General features: G+C 40.1%; 1 protein-coding gene across 1 annotated transcript; it reads left to right on the top strand.

Annotated features, from left to right (window-relative positions):
• The first annotated feature begins 3,687 nt into the window (after positions 1-3,687).
• LOC311494564 (solute carrier family 22 member 7-like) lies at positions 3,688-11,373 on the top strand. The gene is made up of 15 exons (XM_084553663.1): positions 3,688-4,407; positions 4,636-4,739; positions 4,956-5,110; positions 5,235-5,403; positions 5,493-5,616; positions 5,720-5,829; positions 6,203-6,417; positions 6,505-6,898; positions 8,198-8,423; positions 8,515-8,611; positions 9,144-9,226; positions 9,322-9,431; positions 10,536-10,750; positions 10,874-10,982; positions 11,138-11,373. The coding sequence occupies exons 1-15, from the start codon at positions 3,943-3,945 to the stop codon at positions 11,361-11,363; spliced, it is 2,802 nt and encodes a 933-aa protein (XP_084409789.1). The 5' UTR covers positions 3,688-3,942; the 3' UTR covers positions 11,364-11,373.
• The last annotated feature ends 2,053 nt before the right edge of the window (positions 11,374-13,426 follow it).

The raw sequence follows: 13,426 nt of genomic DNA on the forward strand, positions 1-13,426 counted from the left end.
TACACTACATGAACACCCTGTTTACGTGACTGCAGCATGTGGTGTAACCTTACACGATACTACACGATAAAGGCTATAAGATTAAACGTTTAACATAAATGTTGATTTTTACTTTTCTACTAAACGAAAGACCTATGACACATGCACATGCTGCAGGATTATGGACCAGTAAGCCTTCTTAAAGTCTTTTCTAGTGTACACCATCCCATGCCAGGTTTCTCTTCACACTTGGTTCCACTTCATTTTAACTATCAAGTCTGACTCTGGTGCTGCAGGAGTTTCTCTCTCCTAGTATGGCATTAACTTTCAGTATGTTGACTTGTTGCCATAGAAACAGGGAGACAGCATCCTTGACAAATGTGTGAACCCTTGGTCTGGGAGGTGACCTCTCTGTGGACTGAGCTCTAGCGGATTAGATGTGTCTGTGTTATTACGTAATCAGAGCTAACCTAACCTTAACCGCTAATAAAAAACATGAACAGTATTTAGATAAGACCAATGTGAAAACCTAGATAAGTCGTATATGTTAATTATCAACATACCATAATTTAAACTGGTGCAGTAAAATTATAATATACTCTTTGGTAGTCTTAGACATTTAATGACTGTGTTAGCGGCATGATATCAAATATATCCCATCACTCTATTTTTACACATAGATGGGAGAGAGATGATTCAAAGACAAAATCAAGCAATGAAAACAACAACAGTCAATAAGTAATAAGTATGTATAAATTTTTACCTTAATAAAATGGTGAAACAGTCTATAAGAGGTTTTAAGAAGCTCTAAGAACTACTTTCCACCTCTGTACTTACAGTATTCATCACTGATGTAGAAGTAAACAATAAAAAAAAAAGCCTTGTCAGATGAAATCCAGCATCGTCGACTTCACATCCTGCATGTTTCACTCTGAGCAACTGTTATGAAGGGCAGATGTTCACCACAGTGTAGCCCTGGTCATTCATGTATGCTACTGTATTTAAAGAGGGGGGAGAAGAAGAAGAGGTGTTCCTGTCCCAGTCCCCAGCCCCCACACCCATTAAATCTGAATTTGAAACTGCAGTTTGGAGAAGAAATTAGGAATTTCATTTATTTCCATGAAGTACGCTGATTACCTTTAGATTACATTAGATTTCATTCAACTTTTTTGTCACTGTACAGGGCACAGGTACAGATAAAGGTGTTATTCAAAGAAAGTGCAAGTATGTACAGAGGTGACAGTACTCGACCTTGAGGCGGTGTTATGTCCTATATGCATTCCTAACACTGAACAGACACATTTGAATGGGTGATATACAATATACTAATTATGAATTATTTGATGGTAGTAGAGAGCATACACTTTATATGTACTAGTTGTGTAAGTTACTGGTGTAATATGGAGTTCATCAGGGTCAATGCCTCAAGGAAGCAACTCTTCCTGAGCTGGCTGGTGCAAGAGTGGGGGCTCCTGTAACACCTACCAGATGTTAAGAGTATGAATAGTCCTTAGGGTGGGAGGCATTCTTGATAATGTTTCTCACCCTACTCAAGCTGGGGTGCCAGTGATCTGCAGGGAAATATTCACCACTGGAGTGTCCCTGCAGTCTGATGCCGAGCGATTTCCATAAAACGCTGAGATACAATTGGTGGGTGTACTCTCGATGGTGCAACGGAATAAGTCCACAAGTGTCTTGGGAAACAGGTGAGTTATGATGAGGATGGAGGAGTGTGAAGACCAGGTGACGTCAGCAAACTTGGTTATAGTATTACAAGCACAAGAATGGTTGAAGATGAGTATGAGGAGTATAGACGAGCGCTCAGTACACAGCCTTGCAGTACACCAGTGTTGAGGATGAGAGTGGAGGAGAAGAGGTTGGCCAACTTAAGGGGTTGGGGTCTGTAGGTCAGTCCAAGGTCCAGTTGCAAAGTGATGAGTTCATTACCAATCTGGAGCAGCTTAAAAATTAGCCTGGAGGTGATCAGAGTTTCAAACACTGAGTTACGGTCAGTGAATTGCATTGTAACATGCTGTAGGATCTGGGACTGTTCAGATGTGTCAGGTCAGAGTGGGGTGATATGACGATGGTGTCCTCCGTTGATCTGTTGGTGCTGTCGGCAAACTGAAAGGGGTTTAAGGGTAATGGAACCATAGGATTTTCAGATGTGACTGTTCCATACTCTCAGAGCAATTTGCAATAATGAGGGCAAGCGCAAATGGGTGGAAGTCATTTGATACCGTAGCTGTGGAGCACTTTGACACAGGACAGATGGTGAGTTGTCTTAAAGCTAGTGGGGACAACTGCCTAGGCCAGGGACAGATTGAAAATATCTGTAAAGACGTCAGCCAGCTGTTCAGCACACGCTTTAAGCACACGGCCAGGTATATTATGTGGGCCAACTGCTTTCCGCGCATTTTTCCTCAGCAGGGCAGTGTTTATGTCTGCCACATTGCATTTTTACCAGCAATGCTAATGATCAGTGTCATTATGAAGTCTTGATAATACTCCTATGTTTACCTTGCATAGGGTTATGATTAGGCTTAGAGTTCGAGTAAGCCACTCCTACCCATGTTCCGTTTGAGGGCATTCATCACTACAAGGCTATCTTAATCAGAGGTGTATAAAGTACTTGAAAAAAAAAATAACTAAGTAAAAGTACAAATACCATAACTGAAAATGACTTTGGTAAAAGTTAAAGTCACCCATAAGAAAATCACTTGAGTAAACGTCTTAAAGTAGCTCACATTAAATGTACTTATCTTGTGAAAAAATATACTCAAGAATCATAAGTACAAGTAAAGTACAAAAGTATTTTTATAGTAGGCCTACGCATAAAAAGAAGCAAAACAACCAAAAATGGTTCTCCCCTTGTTCTCTTTATTTCACTTTCAGGTGAATGAGATGTGGTATGATAAAACAAAAACAAAAAAAACACTTGTAGAGTGAGTGAATCAAGTGTCTCGTCTCGTGTCTGCCTAAGAACACAAAAAAGTTCCTCCTATCTCCTAGTCACGGGTGACTGTCGTCTTCTACCGAAGGAGATGCTGTCAGTGTGGTAACGTCTTCCGTGTCTTCCTCATCAGCGTTAACTGCGGAGGTAGCCATGTTGATGTCCGCCGCCCCGTGCATCCCGCCCTTACCTTTAAACCTCGTGAGAGTACCGTACGTGGTTCCTCTCGTCCTCTCGGACACGCCCATTCCAGTTAATCCTTCGATGATTAATTATATTTCTGTTTTAATTTGTAACGAGTAACGAGGTGGCAAACGTCACAGTAACAGAGTAAAAGTATATTTTTTAACTTTTAAATGTAGTAGAGTAAAAAAAAAAATACAGTACAGATCCTCAAAAAAACTACTTAAGTAGCGTAACGAAGTACATCTACTTCGTTACTATACACCTCTGGTCTTAATAAACTTGGAAGAAAAGATTAAATCTCTTTAAAATGATGGTTTATTCTTTTCTTAGGAAGGGCTTGGCAGTTGCACGAAGAAGCCATGGCCAATGATCAGAACTTCCCACTGACTGTACATAGATACACAAACCAGATTTATCATACGAATCTGCCTGTACTTGCATTTTGCCAAAATATAACGTACTAACTGAGAGATACTGGGAGAATGCAACATTACAAATGTAATGAAAAACAGACTCAAAATATATGCACAAATGTAAATGAAACATTTAAAGACATCTGGTCTCATTAAACATTGCCATCCACCACTGTAATGCCCAAGAAGGTAATGATTCATCACCACATGTTTTTTTAATCTTACCTGGGCCAATTTGAATTAAAAAACTGAACTGATCAGTGGACATGGATGAACTTGTTCACATTGAAATCTGCAACAGTTGATGAAGATGAACTCCATGGAATCCAACAGACGGCGACAGCATCGGGAATGCTGAAAATCTTCTGTTATGATCTTGGGATATATCAATAATTAACTTAATGCCAGTGAATGTGTCTTTTTCAGCCTGTGCAACCTTTCTTCACCTCACTGGTACAGCTCTTTGTTTCACGTCCACTTGGGAAGCGCTGCAAAATGAAGTTTGACAGCATACTTTCAGAAGTTAACGGATTTGGTAAATTCCAGTTGAGGCTGTTCCTGATTCAGGTCCTCTCTCGAATGACTTTACCGTGCCACTTCCTGCTGAATAACTTTATGGCAGCTGTTCCCGCTCACCACTGTGACATCAGCTCTCTGGAGGATGGAGGTGTCTTTGGGAATTTAACTTTCGATCAGAAACTGGCTGCTGGTATCCCGGCAGGGATGGACGGGACTCCGAGATCCTGCCAAATGTTTTCAAAACCACAATATCAATTTCTTTCAGGCTCCAACAGCAGTGAGGACACAGTCATTGTCCAATGTCAAAATGGATGGGTGTACGACAACAGCACCTTTAAATCTACTTTGGCAACAGAGGTAAGTGTCAGACTGTAGAGAACACTTGAACAAAGTGTCAAAGAAATTTTTATTAAGGCACAAGGCATGTTTTTGAAACCTGACATAGCTTGACATCCTTGGTGGCTTAAACTATGTATGTACAATAAATATATCACAAGCAGCTGTATTTACCAATTCTCAGAGCCATTGTTAAAGTACATACAAATTTTGTTTTAAAACATGTTTTCACTCATTTTTATTTCACAGTGGGATCTCGTTTGTGACAGAAAATGGATGAACAAGGCAACAGCCACTATCTTTTTCATTGGCGTCATGGCTGGAGCCCCTCTTTTTGGGCTTCTCAGTGACAGGTGAGGTTGTTAATATAAATGTAAAGATTAAGCAACCAAACAAACAGCGATACTGCTTAAAATATTTTATGAATTTCTCATGGCTGACTTGTTCAAATCGGTTTTAAGCATTTTCTTCAAAATAAGATGACAAAGACATTCGAGATAATTGAGGGAGACACAACTGGATTACGCTTGGTGCAAAATATTATGAAGACGCTTTCTTGTCGTAACCAGGTTTGGGCGAAGGCCACTTCTGCTGGTGTCTTATGTGTCGTCCTTGACGTTTGCAGTTCTGAGTGCGTTCTCCTCATCGTATGTCCTCTTTGTCATCATGAGATTTTTTACGGGGATGTCGCTCGCAGGAATAAGTATCATTTCTATTGTTTTAAGTAAGGAACTGAAACACTGTTTTCATTTGTTTCACTTGTTTACACTGTAAAAAAAAAAAATAAATAAAAAAAATCTCGGTTATAAATTGATAGCAGCTTTTTGTCTGTGCTGAATCCTCCCCAGACGTTGAATGGTTCAGCATTGAACACAGGACTTTCTCTGGAGTGATCATTAGCTTGGATTGGACAATTGGCAACTGGTTTCTGGTTGGAATTGCATATTTTATAAATGAGTGGAGGATGCTCATTCTGGGCGTAACCTCGCCGCTGATTCTGGGCATTTTGGCTTGGAGGTATCAAAGTTGAATTTCTACACCCTTGAAATATAAAAAATTAAAACTCGCAAGACGAGGGGATAAACCCACCATGTTTGTCCCTCTAGGTGGCTTCCAGAGTCTGCCAGGTGGCTCATGGCAAATGGGAAGACAGATGCTGCCCATATGTACTTAATGGAATGTGCTGAGATGAACAACAGATCTAAGTGTATGGCCACCATCACACCAGAGGTACATCTCAGCATTGTTTTCGCTTTTTGGTTAACTAAGTTCGCAGCACAGAGAAAGGTTCATAAAAGAAGAGTGTGACTGTGTTTGTTCGGCTTTCTCACAGACATTGCTGGAATCTGCCGACACTGAAACTGCAGTTAAGAAGTACACCGTAGTCGATCTCTTCAGGACGCCAAAGTTGAGACGACTCGCCATATGCACAGGGATTGTGTGGTAAGTATCCCTTCATATGATGGATTAAAGGGACAACTGAGCATTTCATTCTGACAGTTAGATGAAGTTACTGCACATTAACTATAAAAATGGACCCGATGTAGCGTAAAGACAGGAAGATATACCAGATACCAGATACAAAAATCTTCTGACCTAGACCCCCTCTGGGACTTTATCTTGAGCTAATTTAACATAGGATTCAATATCGGATTTGATTAATTAAACTTCATTAAATGTACTGCTGTCTCTTAAAAATGATCATTTTATTGTGAAGTTCTTGAACTAAGTGGTTAAAAATGTCAACTCACAACAGAAAGTTTCTTCATTTTATTTGGTTTATTTGTTTAACCCCCGCCCCCCATCCATTTTGTAGGTATGGAGTTGCATTTACATATTATGGGATTAGTCTGAACATCACCGGATTTGGACTAAACCCATACCTCACACAATTTATATTTGCATCCACTGAATTGCCAATGAAGATCGGAGTGTATTTCTTCCTCGAAAAAGTCGGCCGAAGGAAAGGAGAAATGGGATCCCTGCTCTCCACTGCTCTTTGCCTCTTCATCAACATATTTGTTTCAAAAGGTTGTTGTTTCATCTCTGTCACATCTAATCATTTGGTCTTATTGTCTTTGCCAAAAAAAGAATCCTCTTGATCGACTTTCACTTCAGATACGTGGGTCATTCGTACCATTGTGGCAGTTCTTGGAAAATCACTGGCGGAGGCCTCATTCACAATAATATTCCTCTACACTACTGAACTCTATCCTACAGTCGTACGGTTAGTCAACAACCTTCAATCCTGCTGTAACAGCTTCTACTGCAGGTTTACATTAACCTCGGCTCTTGGGTTTTACAGACAGAACGGTTTAGGCTACACTTCGTTTCTGGCACGGCTGGGCGTCTCCATTTCCCCGCTCATCATGCTATTGGAAGACGTGTGGCATCACCTCCCTGCAATCACTTACTGTGCCGTGGCAGTTGGAAGCAGTTTAGTGGCCTCCCTCCTGCCTGAAACACTAAACGCCCGGCTGCCGGAGTTCATCGAAGACATTGAGAAACCAAGGTAAAGAAGATACAGGACATGTAATTCAATAAGCTGCTGTAAAGGATTAACATCTCGCTACTAAATAATAAAGTCAACCATTGTGCAGCTTACATAATATGTTCCTCATTCACCACTGTCAAAAATACAAATAGCTTTCCACGCCTTTCCCTGAGGTAATTCATGCGTGATTAAATTTATCTGTGTTACAGGAGAACATCCACGAGGGAGAGGGAGATTGAATAAAAGTCACACTTCAAAAATGAGATTGTTTTGATCAGTTGTGATGAGTTGTTTGAACTGATAAAAAAATATTGTAAAATTATGATTGGCATTGTTAAAATACTCAATAAATACTTGTGTCAGTTTAGCTGGTTAGCTTAAGGAGATCACAGCTACTGGTTGTACTCGGGTGATACAGCTCATTCTTATCAGACTTATCATGTCCTGCTATTATGATACAGGGTGTTAGTTCTTTGATGACTGTCTGCAAACAAATATAGATGACTAAGGGCCTGCTCAGACCTTGCATCAAGATCCGATCAAGATCCAATCACGTAAAAGGTGTGAACACCCCCAGGTCGCATTGAGATCGCATTTGAGAGCAGGTAACTGAGATCTGATCGGATCTGGGGACGCATTTGGGAGACGCATGTTACTGCAAGGTCTGAAAACACGAAGGTAAAGCTGACCACTTGCGATCTAATTGCCCAGATCAGATCTTAATGCAAGGTCTGAACAGGCCCTAAGGAGGGTTTGGTTTGGTGTCATTCTCTGCATATCACTGCAGTGGTGTTGGAAAATTCTAACGAATAAAACAGCTGAAATGTTGAGCTATATTTAAGTCTTTTTTCCACCAAGCACAGATTTTTTAGCTTTAGTAAACTGTTTTGTAAAAAACAGTATCCTCCTCAGTGTTGAGTAAATGTTAGATTGGCTTGTTAGAAATACATATCTTGTCATTATAAGGTTGTTGCAAATAATTGATTTGAAAGAAAATCTGGTACTTCTCATGGAGAAACCCAACACATTCTCACACACTAGCTGATTATCAACCAGTAACAAGAATAAAAAAAAAAAGCTTGCGGCTCACTTTCATACTGTTTTCTTGTGTGCTTTGTGATATCTTCGATAATTGTCACGTGCTGCCTCATTTGTTCTCAAAATGAAGTTTGAGAACGTGCTGTCTGAGGTCAACGGCTTTGGGAGATTCCAGCTAAGGACAGCTGCCTTGTTGGTAATACCTCGACTGACCTCTCCATTTAACTTCCTGCTAAATAATTTCATAGCAGCTATTCCTCCTCACCATTGCAACATCAGCTCTCTGGATGATGGAGGTGTTTTCAGCAATTTATCTCTGAAGGAGAGGCTCATTGTCAGTATTCCAGTCAAACAGGATGGGACTCCAAACTCCTGTAAAATGTTTACAGAACCTCAGTATCACCTGCTGTTTAACTCCTCCAACATAACCGACCTCACGGCGGTGCCATGTCAAAATAAATGGGTGTACGACAACACCACCTTCAAGTCGACTCTGGCCACACAGGTGAGTTCTATTAAAGGATTAAATCAACCCAGTCCCACACCAGCTATTTTTTTTCTTCACTGTTCTTCTGTTGTCTGTCTTTCCCTCCTAGTGGGATCTGGTTTGTGATAAGAGGAGAGTGAACAAACCCATGGTCACTGTCTTCTTCATGGGGGTCATGGTTGGAGCGGCAGTATTTGGTTATTTGAGTGACAGGTGTTCATGTCTTCAACTCTCAAATCAGACATCACCTTTCTACAACTTTATTTTATTTCAGTAATTCAAATATTAAAATATTGAATGATACAACAGTTATCTTTGGCAAAATTATCACTATTAACTAGTAATTGGGCTTGTGCTCCAAAACCTAACCTTAGCTAAACTAAGCTAAGCTACGATACGATACAATACGATACAACAAGACTAGACAAGACAAGTGTACAATACGATAAGACAAGTTAAGACAAAAGACCAGATGAGACAATAAGATGACATGAGACAAGATGAGATGAAATGAGGCGAGACACGAGACAAGGTAATATAAGCTAAGCTAAGCTAAGCTAAGCTAAATTAAGGTGAGGGTGGGGAGGCGACGCAAGGCTAGGCAAAATAAGATAAGAGGTAAAGTGAGGTGAGATCTGAGATGAGATAACGTAACGTAACATGAGGTAAGAACAGTACATGTGTTGGTATTTGTATGCAACATTTAATCAGAGCTTTTTTGAGATGAGATGAGATGAGATATGTTCTGTAAGTTTATCTGTAATTATTTTGTCTCAAAAGTCAACCGCAGAGAGGAGTCCATGGTGGACTTGAAGCCTGAGGTACGACATGTTACGCAGCCCACTTGCCTCTGATCAGAAGTCAGTGCGTGGTACAACTCTATTCTCTGATTCAACATTTGATTTTTAATCTACAGGTGCTCTCTAAAGTCATACTTGTTGAAAATGAAAACAGAAAGTATTCCTATTTGGACCTTGTAAGGACCCCCAGGATGAGAAGACTAGCTCTGCTTACTGGCATTCTCTGGTATGTGAGCTTTCTTTGTTTTTACAGCTTTGTTTCTTTTTCAAAATGTAAAATTTTTTTACACTATTGTCAGTTCGTGGTTGGTCAACCTGAAAACAGCCACCTTCAAAAGAATGTGGGTCGGCAGATCATTTGGACAGTTTTTCTGATATATACTATCTCTCAGTCCACTGTAAGGTACACACTACTAAGCAGTGATAATTATCTAGTAGCTGTAATGTAACACAAAGAAGAAGTACTGTTGCTATAGTTACCCACAGATGGCCTGTGATGGACTAATATAAGTATAAAATGTACAGTCTGATTCAAGATCAAGGTTCAAGATTCAAGATTTTCTTTATTGTCAGTTTCTCAATACATTTTCAACATACAGAAAAATCGAAAAAAATGATGTTTAAACTGTGAAATTAATATATTTTAATTGCAGTTTATAATGTATGCAAATAGTAACACTATAATTACTGCACTAAATGGACTCTGTATCAAAGTAGTAGTATTTGAAACTTGTCTGGACTGCCAAAATGAATACAAATATTGAGAAATAATTTTAAAATTTAATAAATGGATGTTATGTAACTTATAATGGGTTTAAATTATGAAAATGTTATAGTAAGCTAACCCCTGATAACACAGGGATACATTTTCAGTGACGCAGGATCATGACATGACTGTATAGTGTACCATGTCCATTGAACTGATTGGATTTCCTTGATATATACTGTCATCTAATATTTGTATTTTCAAAGTAAAAAGTCTGTTTTCACAATTAAACAGCAGAAACATGGATTTTACACTGATCAGGCATAACATTATGACCGCCTTCCTAATATTGTGTAGGTCTCCCTTGTGCCTCCAAAACAGATGTGACTCATCAGAGAGTGGACATGGGCCTTTTGAGGGTGTCCTGTGGTGTCTGGCAACAGTTGTTGGTGGGGCCTTTGGGTCCTATGGGTTGAGGGGAGGGGCCTCTGTGGATCAGGCTTGTTCCAGTGCATCCCACAAATACTTGATCAGTTTGGGATCTGGTGAATTTGGAGGCCAGGTCAACACCTTGTGCTGTTACCTTATAATAGTAAAAGTAATTTGCTTCCATTCTGTTCCCAGGTTTGGAGTGAGCTGTACTTACTATGGGATCAGTCTGAATGTCACTGGATTCGGTGTGAACATTTATCTCACGCAGTTCATCTATGGTGTGGTCGAAATTCCAGCAAAAGCGTTCGTCTATTTCTCCGTGGACAAAGTAAGCCGAAGGTTGAATCAGGCTGCGTTTCTCTTTCTGGCTGGACTGTGCATATGCTGCAACATGTTTATCCCTCAAAGTAAAGGATCGATTCAAGTTTGTAGCTCATGCAATGACACCGAATACAAACCTGCAGAAAAAATAACTATAACTGTGATAAAAAGGTGGAGTTAAAACAGCCGTTAAAACCTTTTCTTTTCAGATATGGGGAACTATCGAACAGCTGTGGAAGCTGTGGGCAAGATGTTTGCAGAGGCAGCTTTTACAACTATATTTCTGTACACAACAGAGCTTTACCCCACAGTAATGCGGTCAGTAAAATACACATTTTCCACTATCTATTATCCAAATGAAACAAGTTTAATTGAGCATTTTTGATAACTGATTAAATTAATTACAATTTGGAAGTATGAGAGAACAGGAGCAATGCATTCACTGTATTTTCTTTTAATCTTTTGTTATGCAGGCAAAATGGACTGGGTTACTGCTCCTTCATGGCCCGTGTAGGTGTGTCTGTATCCCCCCTGATCATGCTTTTGGATGAAGTGTGGCTCCCTCTGCCAAGTGTTATTTTCTTACTGGTGGCCTTTACTGGAGGGCTGTCGGCTACCTTTCTTCCTGAGACGAAAAATGTCCGTCTGCCAGAGACAATTGAGGACGTGGAACAGACGAGGTACTGGGCCTTAAATTAAACATTCAAAGTGAGAGTTTCACATTATAAAATTAAACCCGCATTTTGCGTTTCAGAATACTATCAATCTCCACATCTGATGAGGAAGCTCCCCCATGAATGTTTTTGTCATCGCAACGAAAAAGGCCTCGAAGACTCCAGTGATTGGTTGGAATATCAGTGGCAGTTCCAGATTTTAAATGTTGCCTATTTTACACTTCTAGTCGCTTTATAAGGGGTGATGCAAATCCATTATTCATTCTTTTTTTGTTTGTTTGTTTCCACCATCTCCTTGGGACAATATTCACCAGAGAGATTTTCATAAATGTTATATGTTATGATTAAGATACGTTGAACTTGGCCATTTTTAATTTTGCCCTAATGGTAATTATTTTGTGTGTTTCTTACACATAATACGTGCAAATAACTGAAAACATATTTAATAATTTCACTTTGTTTGGTAAATATATTGTGCAAATTTCAATAAATGCATAAACCAATTTTCTAACTGCAGTGTTGGAGGTCAAAATTTATAAAAAAAATAAATAAAAGTACATTGTTGTAAATTGAATATCTTAGAATGATGACGATACACTGCTTTGAATATAACTTAAAGTAGCTATGAAGGCAAGTACAAGTCCAGTAACTTGCAGGAGACAGAAACAGACTTGGACATAAAATCAGCTTTGAATCCCATAGTTATGCTATTAGACTTACTACGGTGATAGAATTATAAACAAACACTGTACTACATTTACCTTTACTCAGTGGCAATCCTAGATTCTGGGAGGCCCCAGATACATGTTCTATCTCCTGAGTCCAAACTACTGAAATTTGTCATAGAGTAAAGGAAAGGGCCCCAAGAAAAGGTTGTGTGGTATTGTAGATGCACTGGCCGTGGATTAAGCTGGTTTTTGGTTGTATTTGATAAATATGCCAAGAGGCAGCTGTCGAGGGAGGCCTCCAAACATTGCTTGGTTTGCCTGTCTCAACGGTTCATCCCAGCACTTCTGCACTGACGACAGACCATCTTTAAAGACTACATGAGACAAGGCTCAATTTTCAAAGTACCACACAGATTCTACCTGTATACCCGTATTAACCCCTGCCACACATTGCAGAACCTTAAATGATCACTAGAGACAGGCTTCAAATGTGAGTCAAACCCCACAGAACTCCAAGTTTAAAACTTTAAAAACATATATGGTTTTGGTTATTATAGCCAGTGCCCCCATTCATGATAAGTGTATAGGGTGGTCATTTTTACATGACTCACCCGTTTATCTAAGGATGAAAGTTATGCATAACTTCATGGCCGCTCTGAATGACAGGGAGTTGCCGTCACAGATCACTGGCTGTCCTCCTCTATTCACCTCAGTTGAACTAAAGCTTGACCATCGTTGCCCATTTGTGAATTAGTCTGAAGTAAGGAAGGGTTGGGCTCTGTAAAGACAGAGGCAACAATACTGAGCTTCAAATCCGTCCTTCAGGGGACATTTTATTATGTTCCACAATGAAAAACAAAAAAAAAATGTATGTCCCTTTCAACACATCATTGCAACAGTTCAAAAAACATGAAAAACAGCCAAGGTGTTGACCTGGCCTCCAAATTCCCTAGATCCCAAACTGATCAAGTATCTGTGGGATGATCCACAGAGGCCCCTCCACAGAGGCCCCTCCCCTCAACCCATAGGACCCAAAGGGTCCCATACGATATGCCGTGGGAAACGGCACACCTAACGATCTCTCACGGCACACTAGTGTGCCGCGGCACAGTGGTTGAAAAACACTGGTGTAAGTTACTGGTGTAATATGTAGTGCATCAGGGTCAATGCCTCAAGGAAGCAACTCTTCCTGAGCTGGCTGGTGCGAGACTGGTGGCTCCTGTAACACCTACCAGATGTTAAGAGTGTGAATAGTCCTTAGGGTGGGAGGCATTCTTGATAATGTTTCTCACCCTACTCAAGCTGGGGTGCCAGTGATCTGCAGGGAAATATTCACCACTGGAGTGTCCCTGCAGTCTGATGCCAAACGATTTCCATAAAACGCTGAGATACAATTGGTGGGTGTACTCTTGATGGTGCA

The sequence above is a fragment of the Chelon labrosus genome (assembly GCF_963514085.1).
Source record: "Chelon labrosus genome assembly, chromosome: 2".
NCBI classification, from domain to species: domain Eukaryota; kingdom Metazoa; phylum Chordata; class Actinopteri; order Mugiliformes; family Mugilidae; genus Chelon; species Chelon labrosus.

What these genes read in the sequence shown, in the direction of transcription:
- LOC311494564 (XM_084553663.1), top strand. Translation starts at nt 3,943, where the DNA reads ATGTGTCTTTTTCAGCCTGTGCAACCTTTCTTCACCTCACTGGTACAG. An exon ending in CTGCTTACTGGCATTCTCTG is followed by an intron (nt 9,432 to 10,535) that starts GTATGTGAGCTT and finishes TTCTGTTCCCAG; the next exon opens with GTTTGGAGTGAGCTGTACTT. An exon ending in CTTTACCCCACAGTAATGCG is followed by an intron (nt 10,983 to 11,137) that starts GTCAGTAAAATA and finishes TTTGTTATGCAG; the next exon opens with GCAAAATGGACTGGGTTACT.